The sequence below is a fragment of the Styela clava genome, chromosome 14, assembly GCF_964204865.1.
Source record: "Styela clava chromosome 14, kaStyClav1.hap1.2, whole genome shotgun sequence".
Lineage (NCBI taxonomy): Eukaryota > Metazoa > Chordata > Ascidiacea > Stolidobranchia > Styelidae > Styela > Styela clava.
The window spans coordinates 12,486,804-12,507,668 of record NC_135263.1 but is presented as its reverse complement, the minus strand read 5'-3'; the positions used below and the strand labels follow the sequence as shown (position 1 = coordinate 12,507,668).

At 34.3% G+C, this 20,865-nt stretch overlaps 1 protein-coding gene across 1 annotated transcript; it reads right to left on the bottom strand.

The window, feature by feature from the left end:
* Positions 1–11,398: 11,398 nt before the first annotated feature.
* On the bottom strand, positions 11,399–20,129 carry LOC120340901 (uncharacterized). The gene is made up of 6 exons (XM_039409295.2): positions 19,703–20,129; positions 16,298–16,625; positions 15,367–15,625; positions 13,895–15,286; positions 13,149–13,208; positions 11,399–12,825 (listed from the first exon to the last, which is right to left on the bottom strand). Exons 2-6 carry the CDS (start codon positions 16,502–16,504, stop codon positions 12,647–12,649), a joined length of 2,097 nt encoding a protein of 698 aa, XP_039265229.1. The 5' UTR covers positions 16,505–16,625; positions 19,703–20,129; the 3' UTR covers positions 11,399–12,646.
* Positions 20,130–20,865: the final 736 nt, after the last annotated feature.

Genomic DNA, 20,865 nt, shown 5'->3' with positions numbered 1-20,865 from the left:
ACATCGTCTTGTAACCCTGTGTATTAATTTTTGAAAGCGATACTCGACCCGTAGCGGTGGAGTAAGTATCTTTTTAAACATCTGTTACAACAATTCGTAGCGGTAACAATTGTTCAAATACCAGTTATTGTTCACGAAATTGGATTAGAGCGAATTTTACCGATATGATTAAATTGTGTCTTTTATGCATCGCACTACCTGCTAGAGGTGACTACTGATTTGATATAGAAATGGGTAACGAGGAATGAAATAAAATAGTATTCCCGAATAGAAACTTCTAATGTCGAACAATTGAATACTGTGACATGCAAACATACCTCAGGGTTGAGAAATTCATATATAAGGCTAGAAAAAATAATCACACCAGGCCAACTTTTTTTCTACGGGACTAAAATGGGTAAAAGTTGATGTTTAGATTCATCATTCTAACTTATTTATAAGAGATTTATTGTCTAGCGCGATCCACTGATAAGACGAGCAAAAACTCAATTTTATTCAATACAAAACATAAGTTTCGAAACAAACTATTACAGTTAATTGATTTCACCCCTGAATCTAGAATCTATCCTACTAGAATAAGTTTAATTGTTATGAATTGAAGACACGTGTGTAAAATAACAACTGAATTATAAAAAAGTGAAGCGAAGTGGGCAACTGTATATTAGTTGTTCTGTCTGACCTTTCACAACCCCAGAACTTACTTGAACAAGGCATAATCAGCGTATGTTTAAACGCACGATGATATTAGAACCCATTAGCAGGTACTCGAAATTTAAATAAACCTCCCCAAAATCATTGTAACAATAATATTGTAGATTATTACAACATTGAGGAGAGTGTGTCTTGATAAAAATAATACTAATACAGGTTTTGCATAAACTGGATAAACTTTTTTTCAACTGAGCTGAGAAAAAAATCTTATTATGCAAATGAACTTTCTCGATGGCTTAGTACTAGCGATCAAATACTCACTCAGATTCAATGAAGTTCGTCTTGGTTGATAATCCGCTTTCCACTTTATCTCCGAAAAATATTCTCTTGATAAATATGTCACACGATCAACTCAATTGTGATGCATAGGAAATCTGAGTTTTTTTTTTATCACTTTTTAATAGTCGGTTCCCTTAGCAGTATCATCATGTCGTCAAACAAATCAAGTGGTAAGATATCTACCCGATGTTTTCAATTGACGCATTCACCAAATACCGGGCGTTGGGCAAGGCAATTCCTTTGTCAAACAAATATAAATTTTTGCAAACACGTCATTGTGCTACATTGAAATGAACGGATAATTAAGATTATTTTCTATATCGGAATATTTGTCTTTAGATATAATGCCTTCTTCAATCAAAATTAAATTGTCAATTGTTGAAGTTCCTCTTCTCGATCAATACTTGGCATGTCGTTACATTAGATGCACAATTAGTCGACATCGGAAGTTGTAAAACATTTATTTACTTTCCCATCCTATTTTTAATGCTTCGCCGCTCCCTCGATTGTAATCATGTTTACAATCGCGTAGTTTACATTGCAAGCATAGAAATCGACCAACGACCCTGGTTTCTTTTTCGTCCAGAATGAAGTTAAATAAAATAACCTCGATTGTAATCATGTTTACAATCTAGTAGTTTGCATTACAAGCAAAAAAAAAAATCGACCAACGACCCTGTTTTCTCTTTCGTGCAGAATGAAGTTAAATAAAATACCCATAAATTGCATCGTTATTGTGTGAACTGGAATCCATCGAACTTGAGTAAAACGTGCCAGAGTACTATTTCCATATTTCTATACATATTAATTGTAACATTTAACATTCATTTAACAGTAGTTCTAAATCGTAAAAGCTTGTTCCATTATAAAACCGGTTTAGAATTGAAAAACTGATATTTGTTCAATTTTTTACTCAGGTTAATCTTGTCCCAGATGAATGTTAAAACATTAAATACGGTTGAATTTGTCTAAATTGGAAAACTCTACCCATCCAATTAAAAAAAACGAAATAAGCTTATTTAAATTATTTGGACAGTTTTTACCGTAATATTCCCTTCATTTTTCGAAAAAGATAATACCGATATCTGATCTGTGAACGAATCTATCTGTGTAATATTATACATATTTTGCTATTTCGATTTTTTATCGTAGACTCGTTTATTTAAACAAAACGTGGATTGATTGTCATGTGAATCAGTAGTCAGACCATGCCAATTATTACCGCGAATGTCGATTATGACGTCACTGATATAGGGGACCTCACAATCCGCAAAGCATATAGTAAAGGCCATAGGGACTCTAATCGCCTGAAAATGGCCATGTCTCGAGGGAACACATGCATTTCCCTCTGTTGCTGTAGGATGAGCTTTTAGGGTTGGACAATTCTAAGGACAATTCTAAATGCGATCGAATTTATTGAGCCTGTTTCTGCGTTTTGTTTTCAAACCTGATGCATTTCGTGTAGAGATGTAATAGTTGAATGAGAATTCTGAACTAATTAGGGCTCTGTATCTCCATCTTGCGTTACCTAATGCTAATTCTCTCAAATTCAATTCAGTCTACCGCGCAAGCTTTGGAAACGAATAAACCACATTGTCCCGTCCAGTTGTGGGATTCAGCCGGTTCGCACCGGTTTTATAGAACCATCTCACGATATTTTATGAGATCAGCGAACCGGTTGGCATTACTGAAAAAAACATGACTTTTTGTAACAGAACCGGCTGAAAAATATGACATTTGTGCATGTGATGAAACCGGCTGACAAAAAATTTGAATCCCATCACTGGTCCCGTCTAACTTTAACGATATCGTATAACTTCACTCCGTCATTTCGAGCACAAAACAGGGTGGTCCAAACTGTGGACCGCTGACACATTCCGTGCGGCCCTCAGAGCAATTTTAGCGTACACTACTAAACCACTGGCAGATATTGTATTTATCAGCAGAACAATTTTGATTTATTGTTAAACCATTCCAACAGGAAATACTCTTTTTCCTAATCACAATGTCGGGATTGATGTTTGTTAAAATCACGGAATTTCATTGTGGTATCTATAAACGTCAAGACGGTGCCTATATAGGAATGGCATCCTGTGATCGGTTCAATGAGAATGAATTATCTTGTGTAGACACGACCAAGTCGATGAGATGAGCTCGCTTGCTCACGCTACAAGGAATAATTTTTTTCAAATATAGCAATTCATCATACAATGAGTGTAGAATAAAGTTGGCCTAAATAAACCTGCAAGAAACTATTTCCTTACCCACAACAGCGTTAAACCACAATGTCTGGTGTGTTTTCAAGTAATATCCGTCGCGAAAGAATATAATTTTAAGCGGCATTACAAAACTAAACATGAGAAAAGATACCGAAAATACCACAATATTTCTTGGGAAGCTATTTTAAAATGAATAAAGGCTTTTTCCTTGGCTAGTTTCCTTGAAACACTGATTAGAATGATAAACTCTCAATATTAAATATATTTAGAGTGAGTAAACTCGCGATGTTTTGATCACTTTTGGGTTTTCTCCGACTGCGGCCCGCGAGACCATCCTCAAAAGTTTTTGCGGCACTTCAACCTTGATCCACCCTGCTTTAAAACGTTTAGCAATTAGCATATTTGATGCAAACGTCTACCGCAACTCTCGAAAAAGTTTTTCAAACCGTATATGCACGCAAATAACAAGAAATAATAATAAGTAAAAATGTGTTTATGGTACGATAGATGGAGGGAACTGTCCTTTCGCACTCGTAAATTTAATAAGCAGAAGTTTCTTCTAAACTATTCAAGGCAACAACAACATCGTCGCGATAGAAACGTTCAATTGAATCATTATTCAATATTTTTAGTCATGAACATATATATTTAACTCAACTCAAAGTGATTTAAAATTGGTTTAACACTAAGCCAATACCTCAAAAATTATGATAATGATATTATGCAAAAAATGCGCTTTGAAGTTTTTGATATGCCTTAAATTGTACCTAACATCTGTTTCTCACACATCTCAAAGTTATATTGTTGACAACAAATCCACATCAAAATTTACTTTTGAAGAGGCGTGCCGTCCATGGATCTCGTTGCAGTAGAGCTATAACTTTTAATAAATTACTAAAAACGACGTAAAATTATTTGCGTAATTTGAGATACAATTTTTCGTTTAAAATAAAATGGACCAATATATATCACATTCATCTCAAGCATATAGCCCATATCGGTAAAAATACCACGCCTATTTTTAGTGAGTAATTTCATCAACTTATTTTTAATTTAATCGGCTATTCTACACACAGGTAATCTGCTCAGTCAGTCAACGGCGCAATTGATTTTAAGCAATTTATGACATAAATCCCAGATACCCATCTTGTTGCTTGAAATGTTGTATCGTAAGAATCAGTGGCCTTATCGCCAATTAAACTTGCTGGTGCTTTGAAAGATCAATTAATAAATTTGACTCAATTGGCTGTTTTGTAGCAGCCAATAGATGTCAGTAGAGATCAGGTTTTTCGTGATATTGTTACGTTGTCAAAGTCGACGCCAGCGAGCCCCTGTCTTTTTACAATACACGGTGTTCATAAACTAAAGTCCTTTATTAATGTAAGTTAAAGAACTTTGATGTGTTTCGTGAAACAAATGGCGGTCATAAGAATCTGTATTAATTGGAGTGAAAAAATTAACACTGATTAAAATAAAACAAACCTGGGAACTGACTTCATAACAAAATTTAAATTGTAACAGGACTATACGAACACCCCGTATTATTTTGCCTTCAGACCGGCGTGACCGATGTACCATCCAGAACCCTTTTTTTTTTATCTATGAGGTATCAATTTTGGTACTTACTATATTGCATATTTAACGCGTATAATGTAACTTTCATTAATTTAAGAAATGTTGATATTTTCGTTTGTGATTGCGGAGTTATTTTTGAAATTTGTATTTGTACAAAAATTGAAATTTACTACAAGCATCAAAATCAACCTAAAACAATAATGAATGCATTTCTCATTGTCGTATTGGGACTAACGTGTGTGATATTAAAAAAGCGATAAAATCGAATCTTTACCAGATAGTTAGTTTCGCAAGCCGTTAATTTATGGACCGAATTTTAGAGATTACAAAGTTGAGTCGTCTTCAACATCGAAAATCTATATTTGTGGTCCATTGCCACGCTTACAAGTATCAATTAAATTCTTCCATTAGCAGCAATCATCGATATCAGACAATTAATCTATCTGCGGCAAGACAAAATGTGCTGTTATTATTTACAAAGCATCAATTATTGGACTTGTTGAGGTTTTTCTCAATAAATTGAAACCCGCTACTGGTTGCTTAATGACACTTCGTAGATTAATCTACAATTGATTAGACTATTCTTGTTCAATAACCGAAAATGACTCATTTAGGTTTTATAAATTATACATAATTATATCTCGTAGGATGGGATCACAACGTCTCAGAAATCAAAATGTGATTCTTGATTTTCAAGGTTTTCAAAGACGAAATGTTACTTACTTAGCTTTGCTTTACATAGATAGAAAGAATATACCACATCAATACTGCGTCCGTTTTAATATAGCCTACGGTGAATATATATATGATAATGAGTTTTGAAATAAAACTATCATATATGTATACAAAAAAATGTAAGATTTTATGGTCGGATTGCATCGAAGCACCGAATTTTAATCCTGAAATTACTTTTTCTAATTTCAATCACGAAATTTTCGACTTTTTTCAATGCGAATTTAGACAAGAAAAAATCAACGTTTTGTTCCAACTGGTTAATATCTAAATCTATCTAAACATCATCTTCACCCTAGTACGCAATAAAACAATATTACAGAGCATACTGATTCATAAAATATAATATCGCCCAGATCTACAAGATTAGTGCATAGTCTTTGGAAAATGTGTGGTATTCAATGAAGGCCTTTCCATGACCCCTGATAAGCGCCCGGGAAGAGTTATTGCACAAAAAACTTTTCTCCGATTTTTGTGGTACGCCTCGATGGAAAATTGACGCAATTACTCACGTTGCATATAAATTTGTTTTTCACGTTTATGCTACTCAGCGATAATAAACTAACGTTTCACCGTTCATGATCAGCAGTCGTGCGCTGGCGTAAATAATTACTCTAAATATTATTTAGATCACTGCTGATAGCTCTACGCAGTTTTGTAAATAATTTAAACGATATAATGCTCCGTATATATTACACAGTATAAAAATAATTTTATACATGATTGCTAAGAATTCACGATTTACCTATTCTTGCATCGCGAACAATTAGCCATAAATATCTTATAAATTACTTATATTTCACGAATAAGGCACTCTTACGCAGCCGTCCGCAGTGATGTGGTGTCATGAAATATTGCTTTATCCGTGATATTTTAACAAAACTCGCTTGTCTCTTATCGTTGCTATTATTGTAAACTATGTTTATTTCAAGGATAATATTTTAGGTTTTGAATAACCTCGAAGGTTCGACAAATATGGTACGATCTGTCTAAAGTCTTTTTAGGAGTATTCCGACCTATCCATGGTAAAGATCATAGATCGATTATATTCAGTATTATTCGTTCAATCAATATAGTTCATATCATTGGCTCAACCCGAATCTATTTTTTGATTCTGAACTCTACGGATATATATATATATGCTGATTATTAAACAAACTGTATAATATGTTGCATCATATAGTCTGGAAGTAAATTTTAAAATCCTAAATTCATGTATTGGTATAGCTGGTAACACTCGTGTAAATCTCATTTTTCTATGAGGTTTTATTTATCAACGCATATACCAAATGTCCATAACCTAACATAACAGTTAACGATTTGCACCAAACTTTAATTTGATTGGATTGATTATAGTAGACGGTGAACGCCGATTGAAAGGAGCGCTGTAAATTTATAATGACGTCGCTGATTAGATCCGACTTTAAATGCCCTGCCTACATCGACGAATCTAAAAATTATATTTATTTGCTCAAAATGAGTCCAATTTGCCATAACTTCACAGATTTGGGGATATGGATGATGCGTCATAGAAGTTCATTCTAATGTATAAAATGTATTGTCTGATGACAAATACTTGTAAGGTTTTCCGTCATTTTGTCGTGACTGGGGCTGATAAATTTCCAATCGTACCTAAATATTCCCAACTTTATAATAATCGTCGTTCGCTGTTAGAAGCGTCGTCTTAAAGTTGAAACTAGGCTATATCATAGTTGCCTATTAATTGAGCCATAGTCAAATATTATTCTGGCATGATTATAAACAACCATTTCCGTAACTGGGACGTAGACGCCACGTATCGTAAATACTGTGGGCTACACGTAGAGTTAGATTTTATTATAACTAAATATATTATAGCCTATACTTCTACTTATTGATTTATTCTGTACAGTACACTAAAGGTAAAATTAGAAGAAAACATCGCTGAGCGTTCGGATAAGCGCTACATAAACAAAAGAACCCGATGTTTATATTGCCCTTCAGAATCGCATACTTGTTTCTTTGTCAGTATATCTCAAGAAATATAATTACGCTTACATAATTTTGTTTACAGATATACCCGAAAGAACGTGTTGAGTTTTCGATGATCTACCAATTATAAACATCTTTATTATTTGTTTAGCTTATTAGCGGTCGTTCATGTTTACACTTTTGGCCAGTCCGGGTCTAAACAATCTTCGTTATAGATTGTTATCCGAACCGTTTCTGAACAGGAAAATTTTATTGAATGACATCTTGGGATGTTATTGTTATTGTTTTTTTTTTCACAAGCAGGATTATTTGATCTCTAATACGACCACTAAATCTCAATTCGTTGAAATTCAAATCAGTACAAAATAAATTTTACATCAGTAAATTAAAATCAAACATCAAGCATCAGTGGTTTAGACTTTCTTTGATGTTTATATTAACATCTCGACGCAGCCTTATTTGTCATTTGTAACTGTTGTTTCTACATTCATAGATTTCAGCAAAGTGAAAATCAGTGTCTTATATACAGAAAAGAGAAAATCTCACCAATTGTAATAATTGAACAAAGTTTTTAATTAAATAATGTGTTCTGCGATTGAATTAGTCATTTCTCCCGACCTCGTACTCATGTTATAAGAAAATACCTCAAATATGTATTGATTCTAAGTGATTCCAGGGAGTACGTTGCTTCTTTCTGATGTTGGTACATTACCCACATTTCATGAAATTTTCCATTTGGGTAATCACCGTAGCGCCACAAAGTTGAAACAAAACAAAGATTTGAATACTGTTGTCGTTGCTTGTTTCCAACATCCCTGCATCAGATTATCGTGTCACGTTTGCTTACAATCATGTATCAACAATTTTATTTTTAACTCAACTGGGCGATTCCGTTCTGGTTGGCGAAAGCACCATTTGCGTATTGTGATGAAAATCGACTATTGTTTATATTTAGTTGTATAAACACTAGTAGTCAATTGTTTACTTTCAAAAGATTTTATCTCTCTAAACATAAACATCGATATAACGTAAACATGGGGCACTAAGCACTGACTGGTTCTGATACAAACCGCCAGTGCCTCCTGATTCATCGCGACATTTCTTTTTTGAACGTTTCTGAAAGAAATTTTGTGAGCATTAATATTTATCCACTTTCTAATATTTTATCTTAATATTTTTTGTTTAAAAAATCGTTTTCACATAAAGCAAGACAAAATTTAGAGAATATTTGATAAGGTTTTGGAAATTATTAAATTTAAAAAATATACTTTTATACACTTAACATCTTCTACTTTTGTCAGTGCCGCATCACATTTGATTGTTTATTTGTTATTTCAAATATGAATGTATCGTTAAGTCTCAAATTCTTTCATAAATGAGAAATGTTGTGTTCTCCAATCAGATATTACGCATCTTATGTGAACTACGTGTATCAGTTCAGTTCAAAACACCCGGAGACTTTAATAGAACGTGACAACCCTAGGTATAATTTCGGTTTGTTGTTTTGACAGTTATTTCTCTCAACTGTCATGTAGTATGCCGTGAACCCTATGTTTGCAGAATTTTTTAATCGCACTTCCCCTTGAATTTTAGATAGGAAATCAATGACAGATGCTAACCAAGATTAACTAAATTTGCATTCTTTGACGTCTTTCTGACGCAGTTTGTATATGTTCCGTATAATAAAACTTTTAAAGTTTAAATGGTTTTGTGGGTAAGGTGTATTTTTGGCTGTTACGAGACAAACTTATCGGTGTATATTTTTAGTAAACGAGCAAGTCAAACACCATTGCCCTTGTTGGTTTAACTGGAAATATCTACAGCATTTTGATACCAATAACGTTGCCCTATTTCTATTAAACATATTCTTGCATTTTCTAGAATTCAGTATTAGTTGTTAACACGTGATTGTAAATACCGGTAGAACCGGTTCAATATGTGCAATAATTCACAGCGTGATGCAATTCAATGTGTGCTGAATTATAGCTGGTAATTGTTTGGATTCGGGATGAAGTTCGAAACAGCAGCATTTTGTCGATTATTTTGTACAAATTTATCCAGGGGTAGTGAGTTTTTGAGCTATTTAGACTACATATATATTTATAAGTTTAGATGTGGTTTAATGATTCATAGTGTTTGTGTAAACAATAATGAAAAATATACTGGTTAAATTCCATATCTACCAAATTTTAATATAAAAAACGAAAATAGGAACATGTTACCAAAGTGCTAAAATATTGAGAGAATTTAATCAACATTAGACCAAAATTTCGTGTTTCGCTCAAACAATGCAAGGTATGCTTCATAGATAGCAAGCGAGAATGCAATCCTATCTAGACCCTTCTTTCTGGGCCACTTGATTCAATTGAGACGATTAATTTTTTTTCATAACAGACACTCCTCCACAAATATATTAAAACTTGGAGAGAGGAGACATGCTTTACAGAATACGCTGAAAAGTTGAACACAAAACACAAATGTAGTTATTTTCGATGGCTATGAGAATTCAAACACTTTTCATTATGGTTTAAATATTGTTAGTTCCAGCTATTGGTTGAAATGCAACAATATATTTGTGTATCCCTGTCGCTCTGTACAGCTAAGATGGTATTTAAAATTGATTGGACAAGATTGTTTCATAACATACGAAAACATTTTCTCTTTTTAATTCCAATTTACCAAATGTACACTGATTTTAGCGAGATGCGGCGCTTTATCCCTACGTTGTTTCCGTCCTAATTATACATAAATTTATAGTTGATATTTTGATTTAGTATTTACTGTTGCCATTTCTATAAAAAAAATTTTCTTTTCCTGGAATTGTTGAATTCGCCTTCACCTACCTATTTCCCTGGGGTTTAATTTGCAGTTTTCAGGTGATATCTCATTACCTTGCGTTGTACGAATTCTCAAAAAAATTTGGCTTAATACTAAACTTACTATCTCCGATCTTGATATATTAATTTTTAATTACTGCATCCCTAAATGCCACTTGGACAACAGAAGTAAATTTGTTTTCAAAGCATTTCCAGACGGTTTCCTCTCACCATATCATATAATCGTTTAATCTGACGTTCCTCTGTATATGATTTTTCTTTTAGTTAGGCGTTAGGTTCAATAGTAAATGTGTAAACGTGAATATACAACAATTGGATACAACATTTCTTTTTAATATTCACTCGAAATTAAAATGCTGGTTACGATTTTCAGTACGTTCCGCTCAATTAACCAACTTCACTCAAATTAAATCTTAGGTAATTGTTTTTTTTCTATGCCAATTACTTCATGGTTTATTCTGAAACACTACTATGATATTGAATAGGGTCGTTATATAGTATATGCTTATATTCTCAACAATTGTAATCTTGAAGTTTAATCTCAAACCCGCGACATTCCGGACGAAGTGACTGGTTTCTAATAATAGAAAAATGTGACGCACATGCGCTATTTAAATTACTGATGACTTCGCTTGGATATATTGGTATCAGGCATTCTCGAAGTCATATTTTGAGGATAATACCAATCTATCGGAGATTCATTAGTTTTAGCATTACATAGAAAAGTTTGGTATGTCATATATTGTAGATTTTAGGTACATAATCCAGAAATGCTCTTTGTGGTCACGTGACGAACTTTTTATATATTTTTTTCCACTCTAATTATTCCTTCCTATTTCTATACAACCTTTAACACATGAATGATATATGATGCTAACTAAATATTGACAGAAGAAAATAAAGTAACATATTATACCAAGTGAAAATAGGTTTTCACGCAGTACGTACCTTGGCCATCGCGATTAAAATGTTTCACTGGTTGTCCTTAAACCATCTCATAATTGTTTATTAAACCACGCTGGCAAAACATAAGCAAATTTATCTGGATCGATCCATTTTCATCATTAGAAACAATCAATTTACCAAGATTTTATTAAATTTGCACGCCATTTTAATGAGAAAAAATGTTACACATTAGGCGGGCGTTTACATTTCTTGAAAATATATAAGTGTAGGTGTAGACCACTCTTAAATTTAAATACAGTAAAATAATAATACAAGGCACTGGTTGCACTACAAAACTCATAGTTAAAAACGATATTTTCAGTTAGTTAATAAACCAATGAAAAGGTCAAACGCTTTGTTGCTTACTGATAAACTAAAGTAGTAGCTTTCAACTAATAAATAAACTGTTAAAACGAAGCCAAGACGATCAGATATCGCTATAGCGAAACTTCTCGTTACTGCAATGGCGGAACTTGGATTTGTTAATATTGAAGAAAAAAGTTTACAATTTTTACGCATTTTTGTATAGATATACAAAAATAACGTTGTTCGCGTCAAAAATATAGAACTTTCAATATATATACGAATATATTAGCAATAAAAATATAAAATACTTAATATTCTTGCTACAAAGCAAGAAATTACAATGAAAGAAGTAAGCGAGCGTCGAAACAAGCGATAAATAATTAAATGCAGATTAGTAGAATTAGTTTTACCTTCTGTGATGTTCTGACATGTTGTCAGAATAGAAGGAAGTTGATTTGTGGAAAAAAAACAAAAAAGAATATTTACAGTGGCGTTAGTACATGCAAGGATTATTGATTGCGTATAAATTATAGCACATGAGCGAGATTTATTAGAGATCTCTTGTCAATTAAAAATAAAAATATTATATTTAATAGCAAATTCATGATTGTTTCAAATGCCAGTCAAATCACGACAATAGTAAAAGCGAAACGATAAAATTTTCTTTATTTTGGAAAATATCTTGAGTTGCAACAAGACATTTCTACAAACTTATATAAGCAAATAAAACACCAAATCCACCACAAGCGAATCCTTTTTATTTAATTTAGGATTGCCTTCACATTGTCCATTCTATCAGTATTTGATCTTGTGCAATAATACGTTGTAAATATGCGAGAGCAGCATAGTAATTTGGTCCTCGTTTCTATGGCATTGAAAAGGTGCATAGCCTGTACAAACACAGATAGTCGAATGGCTTTTGTATTACTTCAGTCACGAATATTGACATCATGAGTACTTTTTGATACTGAATGCTCAGTTAAAAAAAGGGAAAATAAAGGGCGAAAGAGTTTGCTCATAGCTATCTCGGACCATTGTCATTTTGTCCTCCTGATTTTACTGTCACAAGTCCTAGGTTTGATGTCTTTTCATATGTAGTGCAAGATGGTCCGAACGTGAAAAGCATCTTCCACATACCATGCATTTAAAAGGTTTTGCTCCGGTGTGTTTACGCATATGACGGGTCAATTCGTCCGATCTGGCGAACCTCCAATCACATCCGAGCCAGCTGCAACTATATGGCTTTTCTCCTAGAATTAAAAAATCAAAGAAACGTTAGAAATGTACTATTATTGCAAACGGATATATGTATACGAACAATATTCTTGATCCTAAAAGAATTAACGGGAGAAATGTTTATAAACCATCGATTGTACTCACACGGCATAACGAAAAATCTATTGGTAGGAGAACAGACAATATCCTATTCATATTTAACTAAAAAGTATTTCCTATTGAGTCGTCACGACTCGCTTGGTTAACATCGAATAGCCATCAATTCGATTGATGAAGCAACTATTTGCTTTGTAACGCTCGGGGATGTATGAATAATTTTTCTGTTTTCCATCCTCACCTGTATGAGTCCTTTGGTGTGCTTTCAAATGTGAACTCTTTGTGTAAGCTTTTGTACAATCTGTAAAGAAATTATATTATTTTATAATTATACTTTAGAATCATAATAAAATTATGATAACTCTTAACTACAAATTAGTTTTTTGGAAAGGAAAACTCAATTATTGATCATATTACCCATTGCGGAATAGATCAATAATGCTATATTGGTTGTATTAATGGGATATGGACCGTTCCGTAAATTGCTGCTGTGTAATAATTACCTATTTCTTATTCCGAGTTTTTTGAAACTTCGATTTCGGAAAAATCGTAATATCGTTTCATCCACACACAATCTGTTCAAGTTAAATACCATTATTTGACGTGGTTTTCAATAGCATAACCTGGTGTGTACGCCGTACAGTTATATTGACATTAATACGCACTTACACGCACTCGATAGCGAATTCGAGTCCGCCTGTGCAAAGAAAAATTGGCGCTCTTAAGCAATATTCATCTCATACTACTTGGTTGAAATCTTTAACCGGTTTTGGCGCGTTCGTGATGAATTAGCGTGCGTGGCTCGACTAATTCTTTAGTAGTTGCTTGTCTCTTATTTGACTACGTGATTCCCACTATTTAGGGGAAATTTGCGCCGAGTCATTTAGGCAATAGGTCGCATTGCTTAAACGGCCTAGGCGACATTGATTAATTACAAAAATTTTGATATACAATTGCAAAGTTTTTTGTAGTAACTAAAGCTCTTACCCGGATATCTGCACTTGTGCACTCTTTTCTTTTCAAGATCTGGGTTGTTTCTGCGGCTGTAACGGGGTCTGTATGGAATTGTACCATTCATCGCCAGTGGGTAAGGAGGTGGCGGCCTATGCTCTCCGCTGTGTCGCGCGGGGTGGAATGATCCGTGAGACATGGCTAAGCTGTTTGCAATGATGTGATGGTGATGATGTCTACTATCACTTGCAATATGATGGGGGTAAGGGTGGGCAAGTGGAATTGCAGAATTGCCATCCACAATTGGTTGAAAATTCACCTGTGGTGGGGGAAAGTAGGGATGCACGTTGCAATTCTCTTCCTGAACCGACATAGGCATATATTCATCAGCAACGCCAAAGCCTTTTTGACCACAATCGGCCAAAGGTTCTTGTTTCAAAACCATGCCATTTTGAAAGTGTCCCGGTGTGTTAGTAATATTGAAAAGGTTGTTTGCTCGTTCTCCACATTCGCCATGGAAAGTCGTTAATCGAGAATCTAAACTACATCTTCTGTTATAATTTAAGTTGTCTTCGTGCCTTGAGGAACGCAATACTGCTTCAGGGCTCATCATTCTGCTATTGCATATTCGCAAATCGGGGTCCGATTTGACACAAGTTTGCTGGTAATTGTTCTGAAATTGGCAATCAGTTGAAGACAAACTCGGATACGTTGACGTTGGAATGAATGAATTAGACGAGTTAGATATATAGTTTTCGCTGTTGCTTGTTAAACTTGTTGAACGTGACCTAGAAATTGGTGACGTGTATATATCCGTAAACCCTGAATTGGTAACAGGTTGCATCGTTGTATTAGGAACGACGGAATTATTACTTTGAGAATGTTGCTCGAAAGATGCATAGGAATCAGACTCAGAACACTGGCGTGACCTAGAACAGCATCCGTTTGAGTTGACATAGCAGTTGCCGGTAGTTTTAGACTGAATGTGAAAAGGAGATGTTGATCCGATTGAATCAACGGGCGAAGAAGGATGAAGCATGTCATCGGACGCTTTTATAAATGTCGATACGGGAGGGATATTAGGCGAAAGTGCTTGGCTAGAGTCTGTGTGTGGAGGGGAAGCTGATGGCATGGCTGATGGACTATGCATGTGATGATGTGGTGACGAACCGCTCATCGTGTTGTGGGGGGAGATACTTTGTGCGGGCGAGGCAATTATTCCGTTATGATGCGGAGATCCCATATTACATTGATTAAGGTGGTTTCCATTTTCAGTTTTTTGGTTCACATGTGAGCTGTTGTTCTGGATATTGATGTAATTGTTGTTGTTATTAGTATTTTGCTGTTGAACGACGACATTGAAGTTCACATTTACAAATGGTGTTTGCGTCATTGTTCCCAATCCTGTGCTAGGTTGCCCAAGAGATTCTTAAAAAAAAGGTTATTTTAATACGCGAGTTTGAATCGGTATTTATCATGAGGAATGTGTTGTTTGTCAAATCACTCACCAACTCCGCAATTAATGTCAGCTTCTGACAATATTTCGTTCACTCTCGATGCGCTATCTCGTCGGAACAAGTCCGGGTCTGATTTGAAAGTTGGGCGCGATCGCGCAGATGTGGGCGGTACATCGTAGCTCGGATAGTGGGTAACAGACGGTGGTGGCATTTCCATGAGGCCTGACGTATAGATTGGCGGAGTCATTGTGTCCAGGGTCGTCATCAGCGTTGTGTCAATGCTCTCGTTGATGTACTTTGCCATTCCAACCTTTAAAGCATCATGTTAATGGAAAATTAAATATGAGGAACTTGAAAAAAATCTCCTTTGAACAATAATCATATAAAAACTTAAATTACTTTCAAGAATAATTATGCTTTGATCAGCCTCAGTTTGCTTTCGAGCGTACAATGCGGTTAATTATCGTTCTTTATTTCTTCAATCAAGAGTTTGAAGAATTTGAAATTGAGCTAAATCTCGCGCAAAATATAAATGTTCACGCTGATGAGCTCTTTCAAGAAATATGCTCCGAACTGTAGGTTTGAAGAAAATAATTCGAAAAGGCAAAACTACCCACTACTGGGTTGATTCAGCGGATACTTTGTACATTCCGTGCCAACGACCTAACATATGTATTTCAATCTCTATTTTGGTATTTTCAAAGACTTGTACAAACACTTTAAAGATGGTATCTGCGTCAATCTTGCTATAAAATTTTATTATTTGTGTACTTTTAGTTGTCTATTTGAAATATGCGCAGCGCGGAGCATTTGTGTGCTATTTCATCGGACGTTATTGACAAGCAATGAAGCAAACATTTACATTTTTGAATTTCAAGGTTGCTATAGAAATAGTTTTGTAAGAAAATCTAACGGGCAATGTTTTATTGATTTTGAATGATAGTATAACCAACTTTCTTAACGAAATAATTAAGCGTCTTACCTCCAATTCGGCGTATTCGCTGTTTATAGAAGAATCGTTCGTCAGTAGCTCCGGTGAAATAGATGGCATTTGGCCCGGCCTGGTGGCCGCTAGTGGTACCTGATAGGTCTCAAGGTCAGTTTGAAAAAATGATGGTTCGATGTTTGTCGAAGATAGGAAATTAACGGATACGGGGTGGTGGTAGTTGAGGGTCGCTGCTGCTGCCATGAGTTGTAAGCTCCTTTCTTGGAGACCAGCTGAATGATAGTTGATTGCAGTCTATATGGCGATTTCTTCAGTTGTCATTAAACGATGAATCTTGTTGCAAGTTTCACCGATTATCTACAGACTGTAAATTGTTCAAAAAATGCAAAAGTTTAGTCAACCGTAAACCCATGCCCAGGTTGCGGTTTGCAAATAACCATAAAGCATTTTGTTGACATGCAACCGTGGCTTTTGCATTTTCTTTTTGCATTTGCAAAAGACAGATGTGCAACCGAAATGCCTGGTATGCCCAATGTTCGAAAGTGTGCAATAAATACTCGCACTACCTAATTTAACTACCTTACAGCTGCCATAAACATCTCCTAAATGTTATGAAGCGCATGACAAAACCGAATTCTAAAGTTTTAAACAAACAAAAATTCCGGTATTTGAAAAAACATACTAAGATTGCTAACCTTATAATTTTAATAATAATTAAAACAGACAATGAGAATTTTACTTAAGACCCATACTGAATTAGTGACTGTTCTGAGTGCCTATCTTGTTATCTTATACCATCCAAGAAGAACCACCATGTATCAAATCCCGCGTATTCTGCCACAAGTTTAAGGCCGGCACTTGCTATTTATACTCTCGTTAAAATTGGTCGCAAAGAGACGCAAGACACTATTTTTATACCGGTGCGGAATGCGACGTCGTCATATCTATTGCATTTGGTATTATTATTAAAACGGTGATGTCACATAGCGAAAGAGGTAAATTAATAGTTGGCCAAGAATACTCAGCTTATCAAGATTATACTTTCTCAACATTTGCGTATGTAGTTCTCAAAATTCTCTCGTCTAACGATTTGTCCGAGTCTTAGACACAATCGCATCAGAAGACCTAAGCTCTTTGGATTAAATTTGCGAAGTTAGGTCTAATATAAATCAAGTGATATTTTTTCTTCAATTTCAGGACCGTGTGCTTTTTTTCTGACTTGAATAATTTAATTTACAGTATGTAATTAGAACACGACATTCCTTTGAATACATAGTACCTTTCATTTGTCTCTACGCTTAACTACTCTTAATATGTGCGAACTAGTATCCCACGCACGTCGACGTCGCTATGCGTGAAAATATTCCGTCGACGTCCTTTTTGATTTGAAGGGCAGAAAAAATAACTCCAGCTATTTCGTTTGTTTGCGACTACAGTTAAACATTAAATGTTGCCCACGTAACGGTTATGAATTACGTAGAGAGTACTGGAACGTGAAGTCACGCGGATGTCTCATCAAACAAACCTTTTTTTTTTTCAAATTTGGCTGGTATATAATAAGCGACTAGCTTCAGTGATGCAATGTTTTAGCAATATATCGTTCAATAAAATTCTAAACCAGAGATCCGATTTAATATTTACAACCTATTCGTCGTTTCAATAAAATATTTGTGGGAGAAGGATAAACAAAAACTGTTAAAAATCTACATCGACTAATTGGGTTGAGTTTGTGGTAAAACACAGACAAATATTCAGTTCTAGTTGAGTGCAAGCTTCAACATCTACAATGCAAGCGTCGAAAGCGAAGGAAAATATTTCATCATTTCGATTTTTACGATTTTTCTCAATTTAGTATATTTGGGTGATAAAAATGTCACCATCAAACGAAAGTATACGCATAAATTATATTTTAGCGTGTCACGATAACCCTCGGTCGTTTCTACCGATTCTATTATCGCAACGCGGATCAAATATTGACATTACTCCTATGTAAACTAGAATATTCTTTGTCCCGCAAACAGGTTTACGTTTTAGCTGGCGCCAACTTACGTTAAATATATTGCGTTTGTGAAATATATTCCTAACCGAGTGCAATGCACAGAAATTCTCATATTCGTAAACGAAATGAATCCACAAATGAACTGGAATCGTTTTCAACGATAAAAAATAACCCACATATGCAATTTTTCTTTTAAAATACTACGGAAAAACAACAATTCGGCTATGTAACATAAGGTTTTTAAATATCGCTAATAAGCTTTCGAAATCTACCACGCAGTTGGAAGTAGTGAATGCAATAACTGAATAAGCCCTGATTGTCTCAATTCACAAGTGCATTTCGAAAATTTTATACGAATAACAACGAATGTAGTCTCATCTTCCGTTGCGTGCGTAGAGCGAACGTTGGATCTTGACAAATATTCTTGTTTAAATATGTGTTCAACGGAAAGTAGGTAAATAGTAATACGTTAATGGGATTCGGGCAAACGTAGAACAAAACATAAGTAATATTGAAGTATTCTGGATATAAAACGTGTAATATTCTGAGTCAATGCAATTTAAAAAATAATTTTTACCTTTTCTCTATAATGTATCTCAAATGTTGGCTATGTTTAATGTGGACCAATCATGTGCGTTCAGATTTTCTTCAAAACTAATATTTCTTTCTCACATATTTACTCAAGTACTCGTGTCTCAATCGCAAAAATATATTTAGAAAAGAACGCAAACACCGAGTAATTTTGTTAGTCAAACGTGACTGAGCGAAATCGTAAGTTATCTTCTCCCTTAGATCAGGATAAACGAGTTTATTTCGTTTGTGTACTTTTAGAAAACTGATTTGATCGATATACAATTTATCTGAACCAGAAATATACAACGCGACTCAAAATAGATATTTACTATACAGGCTTAACGCTGGCTGGTATACATTAGTGTGGTTTCCTACACCTACAGTGTAACTGCTTGCGATGCATATGCATACTACTATGTACTTCATAAAACGTTAAATTCACTAAAACAGACGTTTGGTTAAACGTTGATTTCATCGAATAAAGTTAATATTTTTTCATGTAATATTTGCATTTGCCATTTGAGGTTCCTTTTTCATTTACGCGAATGATCTTTGGGTAAAAACAACCAATGCGAAAAGATCAATATCATATCAAGCTGAGTAATTTATATGTACTTTTCAACAAAATTTTTTTTTTTTTTTTATAATTGTTTTCTCAAGACAAACAACATGTTCCATATCTTTCAAGTCATTATCAAACTTTTTTTTTATCTCAATAAATTTCAAGCATGTTACAATTCAGGAAATTACATGTCATACCATTTTTTATGCGCGAAATGTGAAATCGAACATTATTTAAAATGTGGAACCTATCTTGTTTTTCATATGAAAATAAATAAGTAAACATTGATAGTATGGACAACACTTACCTGTTCAAATAAAATCAATATTCGCTATTTCTTCTGAAGCGTAGTAAACACTTAGTTTCCTTTGATGCTTGTTCAATCTTGTAAAATAAAAATGGCGTAAAACTTGAAGAGTAAAAATAATTGATAAGAGTGGTCGTTGTCAATGCAATGTACACGATGGTAATTTCATCGGATTTCGAGAAGTTTCTTGAGAATAAGGAAATATGTTGAATAGCGACAACTAATACTGATGTCGCTCGTCGTTAGAGTTGATTCTTTTCAAATATGTAGAAAAAAACTGTTCTTCTTTGTTCAACTATATATAACTTTATTGTATGTTTCCTCCGCAAGCAAGTTGTGAGTAAAATGGCGTCGTACAGTTTTTTTTATTTTACTTTATAGGTTTGCTTAAAAGCAATACCGTCGTCTAAAATTAATAAATGTATAATGGTATTATTTCGATTCAAATAGAATTAATATATTTGTTTACTTCCAATTTCATTAAACAAAACCAGCGCTCAAGTTGCAGAAATCCCGATAGAAAATCTCGTTGAAAATTACAATTTATTGCCAATTATCTACAATCATTTTTGGCCCCAAAATTCTAAAACGGTTCTTTCTTCCCCGCATCGCTAAAACTCATAGCCAGAATATTATACGTTACTCTACGTATCTACGTATACAATATATAATAATAGTGATAATTCTCGATCTATTGTTAAAATATTACACACATACACAGATATACATATATAGATATAAGCTATTTTTCACGTTCTCATATTGGATGGCTTCGCCCGTTCAATACTTACAATACAAAATTATAGCGGCCCCGAAGACGAACAATAAAGGCGGATTATGAATACGTTATTGACCTTTCCAAACATTCAATATCGATGTCTGGAAAACCATACCATATCATATCGTAACTGCCTTTCTTCTGAAAAATCTGAATTGGCTACCCTTGGCAAGTAATGCGAAAATTGATAACAATATGGTACTTTCTATATCTACAAACTACCTCGCTGCCCAAATTTAAAACAATTTTTGCGAACATGTTTCTTGGTAAATATGTTAATATTAACATGAACATATTAGCATGATCACGAATATTTTTTTCACAAGTTTCCGATCTGAAGCTGGTAAACAAGTAATTATTTCAACGCAGCTCACGGCAAAATTAC

Bases quoted from the DNA above. Each gene is read 5' to 3' on its own strand.
- LOC120340901 (XM_039409295.2), bottom strand. From the start codon at position 16,504: ATGGCAGCAGCAGCGACCCTCAACTACCACCACCCCGTATCCGTTAAT. The intron at 15,287-15,366 runs GTGAGTGATTTG...CTTTTTTTTAAG, and splicing joins TGACATTAATTGCGGAGTTG to AATCTCTTGGGCAACCTAGC. The intron at 13,209-13,894 runs GTAAGAGCTTTA...ATTTCTTTACAG, and splicing joins GCACAAGTGCAGATATCCGG to ATTGTACAAAAGCTTACACA.